This window comes from Polypterus senegalus, chromosome 1, assembly GCF_016835505.1.
Source record: "Polypterus senegalus isolate Bchr_013 chromosome 1, ASM1683550v1, whole genome shotgun sequence".
Lineage (NCBI taxonomy): Eukaryota > Metazoa > Chordata > Cladistia > Polypteriformes > Polypteridae > Polypterus > Polypterus senegalus.
The window spans coordinates 335,433,134-335,454,892 of record NC_053154.1 but is presented as its reverse complement, the minus strand read 5'-3'; the positions used below and the strand labels follow the sequence as shown (position 1 = coordinate 335,454,892).

General features: G+C 42.0%; 1 protein-coding gene across 1 annotated transcript in view; it reads left to right on the top strand.

The window, feature by feature from the left end:
- Window positions 1-2,158: 2,158 nt before the first annotated feature.
- The window catches only part of chka (choline kinase alpha), an 84,540-nt gene continuing 64,939 nt past the window's right edge, over window positions 2,159-21,759 (top strand). Inside the window, exons 1-2 of the mRNA XM_039738914.1 lie at window positions 2,159-2,644; window positions 3,286-3,394. Of these exons, the coding sequence (XP_039594848.1) occupies window positions 2,409-2,644; window positions 3,286-3,394 (345 nt within the window). The 5' untranslated portion in view covers window positions 2,159-2,408. The remainder of the gene's footprint in view (window positions 2,645-3,285; window positions 3,395-21,759) is intronic.

Sequence of the window (21,759 nt, the reverse complement as noted above, 5' to 3'; positions counted from 1 at the left end):
CATTACCATTTTCTGTGTTCATTTATTGCTATCTGTGGTTTGTGTTCATTATATGTTACTGGGGCAAGGGGGGTTTGTCATTGAGTATATATATACATATATATATTCATATATAGTGACAGATAGGGGGCAGTATCGCTCCCTTGAACCCCTGTCCAAGACTCCAGACACCCGGAAAAAGTCCAATAGCTGACATTCTTTTATATAAGCCACAGTGCACAAAGCACCCTCTCCTCCACAATACTCATATAACAAATCACTAATCACAAACACAATACAATCCTCCACTCCCAGACGCGTTGCCACCCTTCCATCCAGCTCAGCTCGTCGTCTGGGAGCTCCCACAGTCCTTTTATACTCCCTGACCCGGAAGTATTCCCAATCCCTAGTCCATGTGATTCTTTATCACTACCGGGTCAGGTACAAGTCCTTTTCTTCACCCCAGAAGTACATCACTTCTGCCGTCGGTCTTCCTATGACACACTTCCGGGTTATAGGGCACATGTGACTCTTTGCCCCTCCCTGCAGCTCCCTCTTGCGGCCCCTATGGTATCCAGCAGGGCTGTGGATAAAAACTCTGTTGTCCAAGATTCCCTGCTGGTCTTCCGGGCACCTCCATTAGATAGATAGATAGATAGATAGATAGATAGATAGATAGATAGATAGATAGATAGATAGATAGATAGATAGATATGAAAGGCACTATATAATAGAAATAGTGATAGATAGATACTTTATTAATCCCAAAGGGGAAATTCACTGGGGGTATTGGCTGGGATCACAAGCCGGCCATATACCACAATATATATATATAGTGTTGTCACGGTATGGCTCTGGTGGAGGGATATACTGTACATATATATTCTACATGGGGTACTGTATGTGCAATAGTGTGTTGTTGTGTTCTGTTTTAACATATTCACTTATTTTTACATATCTGCTTTTCTTTTGTGCTTATGTTTACACCGTCGATTGTGGGGAAAAGTTTATTTGTTAGACGTACGGCTTGATATATTGATATACAAGATTCAGCCTCAGTAATTAATTTATCCAGGCCACAGGTCTTGGAGGTGTAGGTGCCGGCTGGGAAAGGGGTCGGCTGTTACAAAATTGCAAAGTAAACATTCCCTTTTACAAATTCTTGACACAGACATTCCAAAAATATAAATGAATTTGTCAAATACAATTCCCAAATCCATCAACAATAAAGCAAAGAAATGCAGCAGTGCTTTTAATCTGTTACAATACAGAAATAATTGATAGATTGTTTCTTTCTGAAGGCAAAAGGTAGATAATACATTTTATTTATATAGCGATAGATAGATATGTAAGGCACTCTAAAATAAAATAGATATGACAGATGTCAGATCTCAACCTAATGAAGCATCTGTGTGATGTGTTAGAACAACAAGCCTGACCCACTTCTGGATCCATTTCACAACCTACGGGAGTCCACATTGGTGGCACACGGAGGAGCTGCGGCAGGTTAGATGTGTGGCCAGAAGTATTTGGCTTATCAGTGTATGTAATGAAGCATGAAGTCTCCATGGTGACGGGTATGCCTTCTTGTCTGGTATGTTTTTTTTTTCATCTAGATAGATATGTGAAAGGCACTATATATTACGTCTTCCGCGGCATAAAATACGGACCCGTCCAAGATCTCATTCTAATTTTTTACACCAAAGGCTTCGGAAAATTTGCGCTCTGATGAAATGCACGGGTGGAAGCCCCTAAAGCAAGCCGAGCGATTGTGAAAATGGGGTCTAAAAATGGGACTGACTAGTGCAGTCAGCCTGCTCTGGGACACGTCGCGTTATGGCGGCTTTGCATCCTCCCTATGCGTGACTCACTTCAGTCATGCCAAGCACTTTGTTCAGCTGATAAAGCGCCTGGTGATAGCGCCGTGGAATTTGGGCGAACTCCGTACACGCAGGCTGCCATGATTCACGGTTCCACCACCTCCTCCTCCTCCTCCTCCTGGTACGGAGTGCGCAGCAATCCTAGCGCAGCGCGTCTGCCATTAACTCAAAAGAAAAAAAAACTTCGTTTATTATGTCGTAGCTTCGAGCGAACCAATCATCGTCAGCGGGGCGTGCTCTGTTACGTCACCATGTAAACACCAATGAGTGCTCATCGGGCTCTATACAGTACGCACAGCTTTCAAAAGACACAGATCGAGTGAGGGCGGCCGATAGAGAGGGTTCTGTTCGCTGTCATTTGCTTCCTTTTGTGTTTTTAAACTTAAGCACGGATCTGCGTTCAATAGAGCTAAACATCTGAACAGCTTCTTCGTGTCTGTAATTTTAATTGATAAGAGGTCTATATCTATTTAAAGCAATCGATTTATCATTTTTACTCCCACAACACTTCTGTTTAAATTAACCAGTCTTGTACCTCCAGAAGACAAAATGAAAACCAAGTTCATGAACGGGGTCTCCACATCTCCATCCTTGACTCTGGGCCTACTGGTAGACTCGGGCGAGCTTCACGTTCAGCCCGATCCGCAACCAGAATGCAAAGACGTGATCCGAGCCGAGGAGCCCGACGAGCAGACCCGACGCAAGGCGTACCTCTGGTGCAAGGAATTCTTGCATGGCGCGTGGAAGAAGATCAACGAAGACGAATTTCACATCAGTATCATAAGGTAAGCGCAGATATCCGGAGACCGTACTGTACGGTGTTCATAGAAGACGGAGGCGATCAGTAACGTCGATAGGTTAAAGTATTCATAAGAGAAGTCTTAAAGCGCGATTCTTTACCGAGTGTGGCATTTTTTTTCTTTTTTGTGAGAAAATTTTAAAATGAACACATTTCTGTTTTATTATGCGGAATAGAAGAAGAATAAATGTGAGGCAGACACGAGCCACGCAGTGAATGCGCCACTGACTGAAAGAGGGGGTGTGGCGCCTGGAATATGTGTCTGTGACCCGCACGAGGATTTGCACGTTGTGTGTGCTTTGGAGGAAGTCCTTTCGCTAAAACACGGAAACCGTTATATACGGGGAAATTTAGAAGGGGGGAGGGAAATATATGTATGCAAAAGTCTCACACGCGCGATGTGCCCCCCAAGTTGGAGGTAGGCTTCGGCAGTCGGTCCGGGTAGAGCTGAGACTTAAAGCGCAGGAACGAGAAGGAGGGGGCGGGCACGCGCACCCACCAGTCCGAGGAGAGACGCAAGCAGGCGCGCGCGCGCATACAAAGGGGGGTGCCCGCATCTTTGTACTGTCACCATACTGTACTGTCACGCAAACTCAAAATAAATGTGCTTTTGTATTCTTCTTGTAGAGGAGGGCTCAGCAACATGTTGTTCCTCTGCTCCCTGCCAGACACTGTGGACAGCGCCGGGGACGAGCCCAGGAATGTGCTGCTCCGTCTGTATGGTGCCATCCTGCAGGTCAGTCTGGGCGGGGCATGGGGCGGCGGGGTAGTGAAAACTAGGAAAAGGAGATCAATTGTGGGGCCCTAGCTGTAACAAGTGCATTATACTGGATGTGTTTCATTTTGTAACAGTAGGCTTTTCAAGGCTTAAATCACTCACGTGCATTGTAATGAAACGGCATTCCCACCACAAGGAAACAGAAATGAGCCGATCGGACGTTAAGTATCCGGGAGACGCCTACGTGTTCTCTTCTTCAACACCGAAATTAGCAGATCAAGCCAAATTCCTAAAATAATACATTTGTACCCTCTCATTGTCATGAGTGTCATTATGAATTCTGACTTATAAGAGGACAGGGCAGCTAATGAGATAAGGAACTGAAACACGAAAGTCAGTTGTTAGTTTTATTCAAAACATCTCAAAGTAAATGTTTATTCTGGACCGGTTTGTGTGTTTCCAAATTGTGTCATCTGTTGAGCTGATCTATGTGTACTTGCCACATTTATTTTCTCAGCAAATACTTTTAACTTTGCTATTATTACCTTGTCATTGCTGTACACTGTTATCCAAGGCAGCTTACAACATCTGAGGTGCAAATGGTGCCATTTCTTTTGTGGTCCCAATTAGAGCACAGGCAGGGGAAGTGATTTCCTCAGTAGCTGGGTTTGAACCCGCAACCTGAGGGTGTGCAGTCCAAAGGCATTAGACCACTCTATCTATCTATCTATCTATCTATCTATCTATCTATCTATTATTATATAGTGCCTTTCACTATCTCTATCTATCTATCTATTATTATATAGTGTTATCTATCTATCTATTATTATATAATATAGTGCATTTCTCTATCTATCTATCTATCTATCTATCTATCTATCTATCTATCTATCTATCTATCTATCTATCTATCTATCTATCTATTATTATATAGTGCCTTTCATCTATCTATCTATCTATCTATCTATCTATCTATCTATCTATCTATCTATCTATCTATCTATCTGTTATATAGTGCCTTATCTATCTATCTATCTATCTATCATTAAAATTGTTGTTATTATTATAATTATTGTTATTATTATAATTGCTGTTATTATTATAATTGTTGTTATTATAATTATTGTTATTATTATAATTATTATTACTAAGTAGCCCCGCTACATTCCCCACCCCCTCAACCTTGGACAAGGGAGGGCCGAAGTACGGCTTGAGGCATTAGGCCACTCTATCTATCTATCTATCTATCTATCTATCTATCTATCTATCTATCTATCTATCTATCTATCTATCCATTATATAGTGCCTTTCCTATCTATCTATCTATCTATCTATCTATCTATCTATCTATCTATCTATCTATCTATCTATCTATTATTATATAGTGCCTTTCATCTATCTATCTATCTATTATTATATAGTGCCTTTCATCTATCTATCTATCTATCTATCTATCTATCTATCTATCTATCTATCTATCTATCTGTTATATAGTGCCTTATCTATCTATCTATCTATCATTAAAATTGTTGTTATTATTATAATTATTGTTATTATTATAATTGCTGTTATTATTATAATTGTTGTTATTATAATTATTGTTATTATTATAATTATTATTACTAAGTAGCCCCGCTACATTCCCCACCCCCTCAACCTTGGACAAGGGAGGGCCGAAGTACGGCTTGAGGCATTAGGCCACTCTATCTATCTATCTATCTATCTATCTATCTATCTATCTATCTATCTATCTATCTATCCATTATATAGTGCCTTTCCTATCTATCTATCTATCTATCTATCTATCTATCTATCTATCTATCTATCTATCTATCTATCTATCATTATAATTGTTGTTATTATTATAATTGCTATTATTATAATTATTTGGCTGATGTTTTTTATCCAAGGTGATTTACAGCATTTGATATACAAGTGGTTCCATTCTTGTGTTTTTCCCTCTGGAGCACAGGCAAGTGAAGTGACTTCCTCAGGGTCACACTTTGTCAGTAGCAGTAGATTTGAACTGACAACCTCAGGGTGTGCAGTTGAAATCCATAACCACTTACGCCACACTGTCTCCCAGAAATACCGCTCACATCATCTGGGTTTCATTTCTGTCGTTCTGTCCCCATCAGAGCACATGCAGGTGAAGTCCCTTGCTCGTGGGCACACAATGTCCATGTGGGATTTGAACTCGCAGCCTTGGGGTTTGTTGTCTGACACCTTAACCACTATGCTACACAACTTGCCAGACTGGTGATGTACAACATTTGAGATAGAATTGGTTCCACTTCTTTTGTTTTTCTTGGAGCTCAGCCTGGTGAAGTGACTTCCTCACAGTCACCCAGTGTTACTAATGGAATTTGAACCCACAATCTCATTGTTTGAAGTCAAAAACCTTAACCACTACACCACACTGCTTGTTTGAATAAGAGCAGAATTATCTGAGAATTTCCACAAGTGACCTGCCTTGCTTTTATATTTTTTGTCTGAGGTGCACAAGGTGGAGAGATGAGGAGATGCCATTGTTTGATAGGCTCATAGGTCAGGTTTTGAAGACGGCGGTAAGACCAGCTGTGGAGCTGAGACGTGAACAGTAAAAGGAGAGCATGAGAAGTTAGAGGAGAAGTGAGAGCATTGAGATGAACGTGTGGAGTTCCAGAAAAGGACAGAATAAGAAATGAGACAATTGGAGAGAAAGTGGGAAAAACATCTAAGAAAGTATAGGAAAGCAGGTTGAAGTGGTACGGACATGTGATGAGGAAAGATGATGAAGATATGGGCAAGAAAGTGATGGGGATAAGGAAGGGGAAGCAAGAGAGGCCAAAACAGAGGTGGATGGAGAACGTAAAAGTATCTGAAGGAATAATGGGTCTGACTGGCAAGGGGGTGCAGGACTGAGAGGTATGGGGAAGGCTGCTCAGGCACATTGACCCTTCATAGAAGTGAGAAGAAGAAAAAGAAGAAGACTGAGCCTGTGATCGTAATAAAGCTTAATAAAGTTTAATGGCACGCGTTACTGTAATGTGGCAAATCATCATGCTGCATGGAGGACAAGTTCACATCTATAGATAGATCAATAGATAGATAGATGTGAAAGGCACTATATGATTGATAGATAGATAGATAGATATGAAAGGCACTATATAGATATGAAAGGCACTACATGATAGATAGAAAGACAGATAGAATATGAAAGGCACTATATAATAGATAGATAGAACGATAGATATGAAAGGCACTATATGATAGATAGATAGATAGATATGAAAGGCACTATATGATAGATAGATAGAAAGATAGATATGAAAGGCACTATATGATAGATAGATATGAAAGGCACTATAATATAAAAGACAGATAGATAGATATATATGAAAGGCACTATAAGATAGATAGATAGATAGATATGAAAGGCACTGTAATATAAAAGATAGATAGATAGATACTTTATTAATCCCCCAGGGGAGGTTCACATACTCCCGCAGCAGCATACCGATAAAAAACAATATTATTTAAGAGTGATAACAATGCAGTGCAAGGTGGAGAGTCCAAGGTAGGTATAAAAGTCAATAACATTCAATAACAGTCAATAATTATATTTTGATAAATATTGCATTTATATTGTAAAATTGGTTCAACAATTGGTATCAGTAGTGGGGTGTGGACTGGAAAACCCACATTCCCTGGTGGTCCCAACTGCCTGTTTTCCTGTGGTTTGTGTCTGAAATGAATCTGTCATATCTCCATCATTCTACTCATTACCTAATGTTACTTGATGTTTTGTAAGTCGCTTTGGACAAAAGTGTCTGCCAAGCAAGTAAAAAAATGTAAATGTACTCTGAATTTTGTGTTTTAGTTCCTTGCATCAGCTGCTTCATTGGTTAACTCGTTGCTGCAAGTAGCTGCAATAAAGAGGGGATTTGTACATTGTCAAAATTTTGTTATAATAAAGTAAGAAAAATATAAGATGGGTGGAGAGGTGAAAAGGAGTCTCTGGTACCGCAGAGCCCTGGTATGGTGTCATTTTACATGGGAGAGACCTTAACTGCTTTGATGCTGTGGCCACCGACAGGAACACACATGCACCATAGTAAAAAAAAAAAAAAAATATGCAGATTTTGTTATTATTGAGTTATGTAAAAATTTGTAAATGAAATGTAAATTCAAAATTATTGGTAATGAGAGATCCTGAATTGCACGTGTCTTCTGAATGGAGCCCAGTGGGTGAGAGGATTTTACCAGTTTGCAGTTCCAAATAGGCCACGTGTGAACCAGATAGACAGAGAGATGGATAGATAGATAGACATGAAAGACCCTATAAAATAAGGGATAGACAGATAGATGGATAGATGTGAAAGGCGCTATATAATAGATAGATATTAATTTTAGCATAGTTGGAAGGATAAGATAGAGTGAAAGGCATGAATATAGATAGATATATATGAAAGACACTAATGGATATGAAAGGCACTATCTAATTAATAGATATTAATTTTAGCGTAGTCGGCAGGATAAGATAGAGTGAAAGGAACTATACAATAGATAGACAGATAATAATTTTAGCAAATTTGGCAGGATAAGATAGAGAGTGAAAGGTGCTATATAATAAATAGATAGATTAATAGATAGATGTTAAAGGCACTATGTAATCGATAGACTGTACACTCTTAGGTTGGGATCTGGTATCCTGTCAGGGTTGGGTCCGGTGCCACTGGATTGGCTCCATTCCCCTTATGACGCTTAGCTGGATTAAAGAGATTTGAGTGTTTTATGCTATGATAATATCATAACATTAGACTCTCAACCCCTCTTATATGACAAGCTGAATGAACATTTAGAGATTTCTCAAAAAGCATTTTAGGATTTCTTAAAACCTCATCTTCCTCACATTTATCCCGCACTGACACAGGATGCACTTTTCGGCTTATTGTTCTCCATGGCACCTTCTGGTGCGGCGTCCGCTTGTTTCATGTCCTCGTTCAGCTGAACCAGCCATGTCTTCTTCGGTCTTCCGCATGGTCTTTTGCCACCAGGGTTGAAGTGAAAGGCTTTCTTGGCCACCGCCTGGTTGCCGCTCTGCATCATGGGACCGTACCACAGCATATCTGTGCGATCGACGCCACTGCCATCACTCTTTGTACGTCTTCGTTCATCACACGATCTGCCGGGCTCAGGCTCCAGCGTAGCGTCCGCATTTCCATGACATGCACTGCTTGCTCCTGCTCGGCTGGTCTTGGTTGGTCTTGGTTGGTCTTGGTTGGTCTTGGTTGGCTTGGTCTTAAAATGAATTACAGATATCTGGACGTACATCTTGATCAAGATAATCGCTAATGAGCTTTAAGATATCTTGAAATAAGTTACTGTGCATTTTGAGATGCCTTTAAGTAAGTCTGCAGGCAGTCTGAAGTAGCGGCAATACAGTCGAAGGTGTCTCAGAATGGTCTCTTGTGGAAAGGCCTGTGTTTTCAATGGAGGGGAATTTCAGGTATCTGGAAATGAGCAGGGTGCTATTTTGAGACATCTTGAAATGCATTTCAGATATGCGCTGAGGTATCTGAAGATGTATTAGAGATATCGTAACACTTTGGAGGCAGGAGTTGAGTTGCATCAGCATAAGTGGGTGAAGGCGAATGTCAACTAATGTCGAAATCCGGAGTAGAGGGCGCTAATCGGTTGTACCCATCGAGCAAATGGCGCCGTTGCCTTATAGTTCGACTCTGTTTGCTAGAGGGCAGTTAGTGACATTGATTTGATCTTGAATATCTGTTCGTCTGTAGAGTAGCATGGAGTAAGCAACATCTAAAATGGCATCGTCAACTGGCGAGTGACCAAAGCGAACGCTGAAAGCGAAATACTCTGTCGACCGCGTTTTACGTATGATTGCTGAATCAGGACTCTTATTTATCGGACTCTTGATTGTGAGGCAAGTGATGTTGGATTCGAAAATGAAAGTGAGGTACCTGCATCAGCTGATCGGTAGCTGACGTGCCTATGGCAACATTCGCCCTGGGAGGACTACACGGACCGAGAGATCTGTGGGAGGCAAGCTGGGCACTGGAACTCGCCAAACAACGTGGACGCTACGGATTACCAGCCACTCGACTACTTCAAGCTGTGTTTTTCCCGAAAGTGCCTTCGAGTTTATGAGTGATGAGACAAACAGATAAGCCCAACAATTTTTTGATTCCTCCAGATGAACTTTCACCATATTCTCAAAGTGGAAACCTATAGCTAAGGATAAAATGAAGGGCTACGTGGCATTGCAGACTGAGATGGCCGGGGTACCCACCGTGAAATGCCATCACAAAGACCACTTCCAGACAGGCCAACTAAGTGCCAAGAGGGACAAACCAGATTGCATCGTGTGCAGAAACAGCCTCACCAGTGCAATGTGGCGATGTGCGTCACTTTGAATGTTCCACCAAACCCGGAAGTGCTGCCAGAAGCGGAACAACGAGCACCTGGAGTCGACAGCCACTTCTGTGGGAATCAGAGTCGGGTGGAAGAAGACAAAGCTTGCCAGGAGGAGTGGAGGAAAGAGGAAGAGAAAGAAGAAGAGTTTTGTGTTGTGCTTGTGGGAAACGTGGGAAGGCGTTTCCCACAAGGAAATAGAAAATTAAAAAAAACGTGCGCCTTGAACTTGTGCCCCGCATCTGTCTGTCTCAGGTTTGGGTGGCAGTGTGCCCCTTGGTGGTCCACACCACATATCTTAAAATGTACTTTGAAGTTATCTCGAAATGTTGATTAGCGTGTCGTATTACAGACTTATTTTAAGATGTCTTGACGTGTATTTGAGATCTGTCAAAGTGCACGGCAGTTTATTTCAAGATATCTTGTATTGCATTTGAAATACTGTGAAATGCATTTCAGATATCTTAAACTTAATTGCGTTTCAATTCACGTTACCTTGAAATCTTTTCGAGATTTCTCAAAATGCATTTCAGGTATCTTGAAATAGACCGATTTTTCAGATATCTGCAATTCATTTCAAGATATGTCAAAATCAAAATGCATTTCGAGAAATCTCTGTTACTTCGGCTTGCCACAGTCTCTGCTGCATTCCAGAAGATATCTCAAATACATTTTATGATACCTTTGATAAAACAAACTTACTGTATTTCAAAATCTCTGAATATCATTTTCAGATATAACTCCTATATAATTTTAAGATATCACAAATACATTTCCACGTTACCATTATAGCTTCTTGCTCATTTTCAGATATCTGAAATCCATTTCAAGCGATCTCAAAATAACTGGCTCATTCAAGATATTTCAAATACGTTTCGAGATTTTTCTCAAAATAGACAGGAAGAGACATTGAAAGATTGGGAAATTTTACAAGATGCGATTTTGAGATCTCATTTCTTTGCTAGATATCTCAAATACGTTTCGAGATTTCGCAGAATTGACAGGAAGACGCATTGAAAGAATGGGAAATTTTACAAGATGCGATTTTGAGATCTCTGAAAACGAATTTCACATATCTTAAAATACATGCAGGGTCAATTCGAGATCTCTCAAAATGCGTAGGAGCTTATTTCAAAATACGGTATCTTGAATTGCATTTGAGATATCATAAGAGGTATTTCAGATATCTTGTTGAGATCTCTTAAAATGCACGTAGGATATCTTGAAGTAGACATTTTTCAGATATCTGTAATTCATTTCAAGACCTGCCAAAGTCATGTCCACATATCGTAAGATGCATTTTGAGAAATCTCTAAATGTTAATTCTGCTTGGTGCAATCTCGGCTCTATTCCAGAAGATATCTCAAATTATTTTAAATTGTCTTTGAAAAGACAGAAATGTATTTCAACAGATCTGAATATCATTTCCAGATATCTCCTATATAATTTCGGATATCCATGCAGGGTCAATCTGAGAAATCTGAAAATGTATTTGAGTTATCTCAAAATGCATGGGAGCTTGTGTCAAGATTTCTGTAATTGCATTTGAGATACCATAGGAGGCATTTCAGATATCAAAAAAATTGATGACATATCATTTCAGAATATCTTGAAATCTTTTTGGGATCTCTTAAAATGCATTTAGGATATCGTGAAATAGACATTTTGCAGATATCTGTCATTCATTTCTTAAAATGCATTTTTGAGAAATCTCTAAATGTTAATTCGGCTGGCCACAGTTTCACCTCCATTCCAGAAGGTATCTCAGATACATTTTAAGATGTCTTGGGAAAAGACAAACGTATTTCAAAATATCTGAATATTTATATCATTCAAGATGTCTCAAATATGTTTTCAGATATCTCAAAAATACAGAGCAAGTCACAATGGAACGATAGGGAAATTTTACAGCACGTGATTGTGAGATATCTCTAAGTGTGTTTGTGATCCCTTAAAATGCACGCAGGGTCAGTTTGAGTCTCTGAAAATGTATCTGAGATATCGTGAAATAGACAAGTAATTATTATGAGATATCTTGAAATGCATTTGAGAAATTACAGAAATCGTAAATTGAAAAGGGTCCTATTTGTAGATATCCAAAATTCATTTTGTGATCTCTTCCTAAATGTTCATTCAGCTTGCCATACTCTTTCGCCGATTCGAGGTTGGCAGGGGGACTTGGCCAGTCCTGGCAGCATCAGATGCAAGGCTGGAACCGACATCAAGAAGAAAAGGCAGTTATTATATAATGTCACTCGTTCATATCAGCAAGATCTCGTATTACGAGGTTAAATACAAGAAGAACTGGGCTTCACTCTTATCGATCGGTCCAGTACACGTCAACACTCGAGACCGCAGGTATCTCTGGGTCAGCAGGGATATTCTGTAAATCCTACGCGACTGAGCTTTCTGCATTTCTTGAATAGCCATCTTAGATTAACGTTATGTTTTTAGCTCTCGTTGCTAATAGTTGATGACTTGTTTTATTTTCTCAAGGGTGTATTAGTATGGGTCCATTTTGTTTCATGTGTTCTTGAATACTGAGTTCTATTCAACTGATAAATATGGTGGAGCCCAGCACTGTTTGTATTTACCCTCCTAATAGGGTTTAAGGTGATCTATAAATAAAATGTTGTCTTCTTCTTCTTCTTGTTCTTATTCTTCCTCTTCTTATTATTATTATTTTTGTTGTTGTTGTTCTTGTTCTTCTTATTCTTCTTCTTCTTCTTCTTCTTCTTGTTCTTATTCTTCCTCTTCTTATTATTATTATTTTTGTTGTTGTTCTTCTTGTTCTTGTTCTTATTTTTCCTCTTCTTCTTCTTCTTGTTCTTATTCTTCCTCTTCTTCTTATTATTATTTTTGTTGTTGTTCTTCTTCTTGTTCTTGTCCTTATTCTTCTTGTTCTTCTTCTTATTATTATTGGCTTATATGATTGGGTCACATTATATAACGCCTAACGTCTCTTCTTGAGCAAATTCTTAATAGGTGTTATAGCATAAGAAGATGATTTATAATTCAGAACCAACATCGGACATGGCACTAGTCCATCAGCGGGCCCATCATTGTATTCTATATCAAATATAGTATAGTGCCTTGTAATAGGTGCTTCACAAGTAACCTCAGCTCACAATTCAATTTTAGTAACAATGGGCATTTCTAGAATAGCCCAAGTATTTTAGGTTTCCTTTGAGGGTAAATGAAACCCCCCAATCTGATAACCAGCACTTGTTGCCATGGAGATGTTAAATATTAATGTCCGGCGGGCTATTTTGTTAACAATGTCTAAACCTGGAGTCGGGGTGACTGCCTTTTGTTCATGATGTTATCTCGCAGTATAAATAAATAAGACAAAGAGCCACCCGATTCCCAACCCCAGTGTCACCGGGGCCAGGTGTCTCCCTGCCTACTTTCTGGTCCTCCTCCCCATGAAAGCGTTGGAAATAAGTCTCCTGTTTGCCGTGACCGTCTGTGTCATTTATGTTTTATTTTTTTCCTCTGAGATTTCTTTTCTTGCATGGAGCTGCTGCAGTTGGTCGAACGAGGCCTGGGAATGGCTATGGAGGTGATTTGGTCACCAGGTAAATCCTGAGCAGCTGCTGGGATGGCAGATGCTGCCAGGAGTCCTTTTATCCATTTGAGTGTGGCGCATGAAGAAATGTCAGGAGAAGGTCAAGAGAAGTGGCGACTGCTGTGGGCTGACCGTTTATTATTTGAGATGAGATGTTTGGGGGTGGTGGTGGTGGGGGTGTTGTGCCCTCAGCAGTGCCCTTCTAGACTTGGATGGGGTGTCTTTATACTCAGACCTGCATGTGTGTGCTGTGGATTAAACCACGGCAGGTTTGAATGAACCCCAGATAAACACCTAAAGGGGCAGAATGTTCAGTGAAGTCCTAGTGAATGTCAGTGTCTCCCAAATGTTTAACTAATCTTGTACATGGCATCAAACGTGGCATCCTCCTTCAAATTCCCTAAAGCTGCCAGTCCTATCTTGTGGGTCCACTAGGGGCAAAGGGCCTCAGGGAATGACGGTGGACGATAGGGAAGCTGCGAGTGGCAGAAAAATCAGGGGGCAGAGTGGGTGAGGTGACTGGGAAGACCAAAAAAAAAAAATCCCAAGCCTTTCATTTCATCATTCGGAAGCTGAAAGACGGCGTGCAATATCGTTATTTTTTTTAATTGTTTCCTCGAGATAACGGACAAATTTTGACAAAAGATCTTGTTTTCTCAAAATTATGAAGTAATTGTATCGGACGTTTAATGTTTAGCTTACTGAAACCACGTCCTGTTTGAAATGGCAGAAGAGCAGAACAGTACTGATCAGCGCATCGCATCTTTGTTCAATCGAGGGCTGACGCAGGCTCAGATATGTTTATGCCTTAGTTTAGAAAATAATAACATTAGTGTCCGCCATTTAAGAAGACGGTTAGCAAGGCTTCAGCTGTATAGGCGTCACAATCTAAGCGAGTCTGATGCCAGGAGCAAAGGGTAAGTTTCGTTTTCTCAAGATCGCGATAAGATGAGTCCATTATCTCGAGGAGACAACTTCAAAAAATAACGATATTGCACATCCTCTCTCGGCTTCCGTAGCATGATTGTTTATAATTCCTGTCTTCTTTTTATTTTTTTTTTTAACTGTACTGGCTAATCTTTTGGGAATTTATTGGAGCATTGCTGATTCTACCAGAATTCAGAATTTTGTAGTTAGTGGGTCAACCTCTGTTTTATAATCGCAACTTTCACAACAAGCAACACCACATTTGAACAAAATATATAATGTGACAAATCCATCACTTTAATACCAAATTATAAAGTATAATGTCATATAATTCTGGGACACGGCCGGATGAATCCCATCCCAGACGCATCAGACACATGAGCATCACGTCAGCAAGGACCAACCTGGGATTGAGCATCAGCCCACTATATTATATTATATTATATTGTATTATATTATATTATATTATCCATCCATCCATCCATTATCCAACCCGCTACATCCCAGCTACAGAGTCACGGGGGTCTGCTGGAGCCAATCCCAGCCAACACAAGGCTCAAGGCAGGAATCAAACCCCAGGCAGGGCGCCAGCCCACCACAGATACAGTATTATATTATATTATATTATATTATATTATATTATATTATATTATATTATATTATATTATAGGGCGGCACGGTGGCCCAGTGGTAGTGCTGCTGCCTCACAGTAAGGAGACCTGGGTTCACTTTCTGGGTCCTCCCTGCATGGAGTTGTGTCTGCGTGGGTTTCCTCCCACAGTCCAAAGACATGAAGGTTAGGTGCATTGGTGATTCTAAATTGTCCCTACTGTGTGCCCTGTGGTGGGCTGGCACCCTGCCCGGGGTTTGTTTCCTGCCTTGCGCCCTGTGTTGGCTGGGATTGGCTCCAGCAGACCCCCGTGACCCTGTAGTTAGGATGTAGCGGGTTGGATAATGGATGGATATATTATATTATATTATATTATATTATATTATATTATATTATATTATATTATATATAATTATCATTGAAAACCAATTAACATAAATGAAACCCAACAAAATCTGTCTGTTAATTAATTGTCGCTTTATACAAAATGGAGAAAAAACACACACACCAGATAAGAAGGCGCACCTGTCCCCTTGGAGTCTTCATGCTTTATTGCATACACTGATGAGCCAAAACCTTCTGAACACCCATCTACCCTGCTGCAGCGACTCTGTGTGCCACCAATATGGACTCTGCAAGACCTTCACAGGCACCATGTGGTATCTGCACCCGAACATTAACGGCAGACCCTCTGACTGTCGTAGGTTGTGCAATGGATCCAGAAGTGGGTCAGGCTTGTTGTTCTAACACATCACACAGAGGCTTCATTGGGTTGAGATCTGAGGAATTTGGAGTCCAATCCAACACCTTGAACTCTTTATCATGTTCCTCAAACCATTGCTGAACAATTTGTGCAGACTGGCAGGGCGCATAATCCTGCTGAAAGATGACATTTCCAGTAATAACACTTCCTGGTAATAATACTTCCAGGTATTCCAGTGGGGAATACCAGACAAATGAAGATCGATCGATCGGCTGCTCCCGTTAGGGGTTGCCACAGCGGATCATCTTTTTCCATCTCTTCCTATCTTCTTGCTCTGTTACACCCATCACCTCCATGTCCTCTTTCAGCACATCCATAGACCTTCTCTTAGACCTTCCTCTTTTCCTCTTCCCTGTCAGCTCTATCCTTAGCATCCTTCTCCCACTATACCCAGCATCTCTCCTCTGCACATGTCCAAACCAATGCAATCTCGCCCCTCCAACTTCATCACCAAACCGTCCCACCTGAGCTGACCCTCTCATGTCCTCATTTCTAATCTTGTCCATCCTCGTCACACCCAATGCACATCTTAACATCTTTAGCTCTGCCACCTCCAGCTCTGTCTCCTGTGCCACCGTCCCCAGCCCATATAACACAGCTGGTCTCACTGCCGTCCTGTAGACCTTCCCTTTCACTAATGCTGATACCCGTCTGTCACCAATCACTCCTGACACTCTTCTCCATCCACTCCACCCTGCCTGCACTTTCTTCTTCACTTCTCTTCCACAATCCCTATTACTCTGTATTGTTGATCCCAAGTATTTAAACTCATCCACTTTCACCAACTCTACTCCCTCATCCCCACCATTCCACTGACCTTCCTCTCATTCACACACATGTATTCTGTCTTGGTGGTCCTACTGGCCTTCATTCCTCTTCTCTCATATCTCCACCTCTCCAGGGTCTCCTCAACCTGCTCCCTACTCTCGCTGCTGATCACAATGTCATCAACAAACATCACAGTCCACGGGGACTCCTGTCTAATCTCGTCTGTCAACCTGTCCATCACCACTGCAAATAAGAAAGGGCTCAGAGCCGATCCCTGATGTAATCCCACCTCCGTCACTCCTACCGCAGACCTCATCACAGTCACACTCCCCTTGTTCATATCCTGTACCACTCTTACTTACTTCTCTGCCACTCCTGACTTCCTCATACAATACCACAGCTCCTCTCAGTCACCCTGTCATTTGCTTTCTCCCGGTCCACAAAGATGCAATGCAACTCCTTTTGGCCTTCTCTCTAAACTTCTCCATCAACATCCTCAGAGCGAACATCACATCTGTGGTGTTCTTTCTTGGCATGAAACCATCCTGCTGCTCACTGATCATCGCCTCACTTCTTCCACTACTCTTTCCCATAACTTCATGCTGTGGCTCATCAATTTTATCCCGCTGTAGTTACTGCAGTCCTGCACATCCCCCTTAGTCTTAAATATCGGCCCACCAGTGTGCTTCTTCTCCACTCCTTAGGCATCCTCTCACTTTCCAAGATTCCATTAAGCAATCTTGTTAAAAACTCCACTGCCATCTCTCCTAGACACCTCCATGCTTCCACAGGTAACTCTAGGGGTGTGTGCTCCATGCACTGGTCCTTGAAGTTTCGTATGACTTAATATGTGCCATGGACACTGAGGGGGGACCATTTATGAAAGTAAATCAGCACATGCTCCAAACCTAACCACCACTGAAGGTGACCCACATCCCGTCAAGTGTTGGATCCATTTGAGCTTCTACTAACTCTGCTATCAATTGTGAATAAGGCGCTATATAGGTCCCCGATCCAGCACAGATTCACACTGAGGCACGTGGGCCAATAACAAGGCTTTTTATTTTTCTTCACCTGTTGGGCACGTCTTCCCCGTGAACCCCACAGGTATAACACAGTCCCAAAGCACCTCAATACCAACACAGCAATCCTTCCACTGGCGGCACCGGCACCGGCTCCACCACCACCACCACCACCACCCCCTCTCCTCCTCCTCCTCTTCCTCTTCCTCCCGATTCTGGCCTCTGAGTGATGGCTACAGTCTCTTTTTGCAGCCCTCCCAGAAGTGCTCCAGGAGGTAATCGGCCTAATTAGGCTGCACTTCCGGGTGTGACTGCATTCCAGCCCACAATGGCTCGTTAAGCCGTGCAGCTCCTCCGGGTGGTGATCACGGAGCCCAACAGGTCCAAGTCCTGAAGTCCCACACCTGTAACCCAGGAGGGCTGCCACCACGCGTTCCGGGGGACTGCATCCCATGGCTGCTCCCCCAGATCCAGTGTTGAGGGGGTGTCCCGGCCGCCCATCACAATATCTATTGATTGCCATTACCAATGCTAAGTGCTCATCAAATTAACATCCAAATCAATGCCCAAGATCCAGGGTTTCTTAGCTGAGCACTGCCCAAAGTATCCCACTCCCTCCACCAATTTAGCTTTTTCCCACAGTGCTTCCTAATGCCATCTTTTGTCCAGGTAAATGATGCCCATGTACCCGGCCATCCACATCATGCAACAGAACACAGGATTCATCTGACCAGACACCCTTCTTCCATCGATGCAAGGTCCGGTCCTGACACTCGTGGCCATTGTAAGCTCTTTCGACGTTCCACGGGAGTTAGCACGGGCACCCACACCCCATACACAGCAGCGTGTGTCGTGGCACACTACTCCCATTTTTTACCAACATTAGTATTGTCAGAGATTTGTGCCACAGTAGCCCTCCTGTTGGTTTGTACCAGACAGGACAGCCTTCGTTGACCTCTCACATCGATGAGCCTTGGCCACCCAACACTCTGCCTGAAGAAATCTCACGACAGCACGTCTTCACCAATGGTGCAGTCCCGCAGCGGAGCGTCCATGTTCATTTGACCTTGTCTTCAGCTACACCACAGGTTGTTAACCTGTGTTGTCACTTTTGGGTAAGTCGCGGGTTGGTTAAGCGATCCAGATTGCTCTGCCGTGATGTCTGCGGCGATTCTCCAAGGGAAGCGCATCTTGACGATCATCATGGACTGGATCTTGACGACACTAAGAAGGGCTGTGCTTTATGTGCTCAAATTACCCAGAAGCAACCACGAATGTGTTGTATTGCGTCGGCCACTGCGGTTACCGTGTAATATTCAGATTGCCTTTACTTTTATTTTTAACCCTCGTAGATCCCCAAACTCCATTTGTGCCACCGCTACGAGATCATCGACGTCCATCGCTCCACGTGGGAGGGCTTGGAATGTTTTGGCTCCTCAGTAAATGTGCACAGTAAGACCCAAAAACGGACAAAGTTGGGTGCAGAATAAATTAATTAACAGACAGACTTGGATGGCGTGTCCACCCGTTGTGCTAGATGATGGGCAGCACGGGTCACAAGTGCCACCCGCTCTTGAGTCCAAAGGCTGGATGAGATGCAGTTGAAGTCTGGCGTTTCGAACCTTCAAACTGGACACTGTCATGGAGTGATGAGACCCCTGAGCAGGAATCTCAGATACAGAGCAGCCGGAATGCCCGATGCCCACTAGTTTGTAACTCTTTTATCGTATAGATTTGCTTAGGTTATGCCAGCCATCAGGCGCAGTGTTGAATTGGGGAAAGGGTTGGGTGGGGTTGGGGTGGGGTGGTCCTTCTTCCTTCATGACTTTTTATTTCATTTTGATCAATTGAAGTACAGTATATGTTGGTGTTTTCATGTCTTTTTTAAAATATAAGCTTTGTTTGCACCGAGCGGGGGTGGTGTATTGTATGGGGTGGGGCTGGGTGGGGGGTTTAATGTACCACCATGGCTGTACATGCGTGTGTTCTTTGCCGTAGGCTGTGCCCCCCCCCTGCGATCGTGCCTAGCGCACTCTGGTTTCCAGGTGACAGACACGATGCACGGTACAGTATGAGATCTCTGAAGATTGACGCATTACCTCTTTTTTAATTTTTTACTTTTTTATTATTTTATTTATTTATGTATTTATTTTTGTAAACCCATAAACGTCTTTTCTTTCTCCTTTCTTGATCCTTCTGACTTAATTTAGATTTGTTATATTCTAGCATACATTTGCATATTTCCTGTGCTAAGTCTGCAGCAGGGCTTACTTACTCCATTTGAATCTCTGTGTGTTTGACCAGCTAGAGAAAGACAGTGCATGCTGATTGGCCGCTTCTGTTGTCGGCCCCCTTAATTATCTGGCACCGGGGGATATAAGAATCATATATGTTAACGAGCCGAGGGAGATTTGAAAAAGATGTCCAGCCAACTCTTGAGTGTCGGCGAGCCAACCTGAATGAGGACCCCAAGGCTTTTGACAGGGGGAATGGGTGGGATTTTTTGCCTCCCTCAGATCCGCAGCCTGGCAACATGGCATTCACTGGAAAGAATGGCACTGGGTAGACTGAAATGACTTGGCAGCGATGCTGGGGGGAGCCGTACACTGCATAACAGATTTCGGTGGGGAGGGACACAACGGACATCCTGACCTCCTGTGGGGGATTGAGGTGTACAAGTAGCTTGGGTGTGCAAAAAATCACAGTGATGTGCAAAAGTATTTGCCCCCTTCCAGTTAAGAAGAGTAATAGATTTAGTTTATATAGCACACTAAAATAACACAGTCACCCCTTGAATGAATGCAGCAGTAATACTCAACAAATCGGCATGGAATACCAGACTCTTTGGTTTTCTCACGTCCCAAAAGACTACAGTGTTCCCTTAAGGCCATGTCACATTTGACGAATTTTCCAGTGATTTTCAGTTGTAGCCTTCGTATCTTATCATATCTTACATAATCTTATCAAGTCAGAGATAGTTGATGGTGGGTGCCAGAGATGGTCAGTCATCTACTCTGACATACATGTATCTGTCGGCTTGCTATGTCTCTGTTACATGCCATTTGTTATGGGATTTATAAAAGCAGTGCTAATGTTTGTGATGCACCATCTGTTGGAATGAGAACGGCAATGCATCTTATTGCTTCATGCACAACTTAATATATTCTAATAGATGGTGCACTACAAACATTAACAGTGAACACGTCCAACACAGAATAACTACTGGACTGGCAGAAATCCACTTTTCCACCTTAATAAAAAGACAAATGGCTGTCTGTGGGTGTGTCTGTCTATCTGTGTGTCCATCCAGTTACTATGTCTCTGTTGTATGCCATTTGGTATAGGGTTCATAAAACCAGTGCTAATGTTTGTGATGCACCATCTGTTGGAATGACAAATGCAATGCATATGTCTCTGTTAAATGCCATTTGGTATGGGATTCGTAAAACCAGTGCTAATGTTTGTGATGTGCCACCTGTTGGAATGACAAATGGAATGCATTTTACTACTATGTGCAGTATTAAATACCTTCCAATATGTAGTGCACTGCAAACATTAACGGTGAATACATCCAACAGAAATCCACTTATCCACCTTAATAAAAGGACAAGTGGCTGAGACTCAGTTATAAGCCATTTGGTATGGGGTTCATAAAAGCAGTGCTAATATTACTAATGTGCCATCTGTTGGAATGACAAACGCAATGCATATGTCTCTGCTAAATGCCATTTGGTATGAAATTTGTAAATACAGTGCTAATGTTACTGATGCGCCATCTGTTGGAATTGACAAATGCAATGCATATGTCTCTGTTAAACACCGTTTGGTATGGGATTCGTAAATTTCTGGAATAAAATAAATGCAATGCATTTTACTACTATGTGCAATACTAAATAAATACATTCCAATAGGTAGTGTACCATAAATATTAACGGCTGTTAACATTAAGAGAGAATAGAAATCTGCTTATCCACCTTAATAAAGGGACAAATGGTTGTGTGTCCATCCTGTTACTATGTCTCTGTTATATGCCTTTTGGTATGGGGTTTGTAAAAGCAGTGCTAATGTTTGTGATACACCATCTGTTGGAAAGAAAAAATGCAATACATTTTATGACTACATGCATTACAAAATGCATTCCAATGGTTGGTGCACTGCAAATATTAGCATAGAACACGTCTAACAGAGAGTCCCCACCATACTGACAGGAATCCACTTACGACCCCTGAATAAAAGAACACGTGTCTGTCTGGTTCCTCAGGTTAGGAAGAAAAAATTAAACATAGGCAAAACATGTGTAAGTGTGAT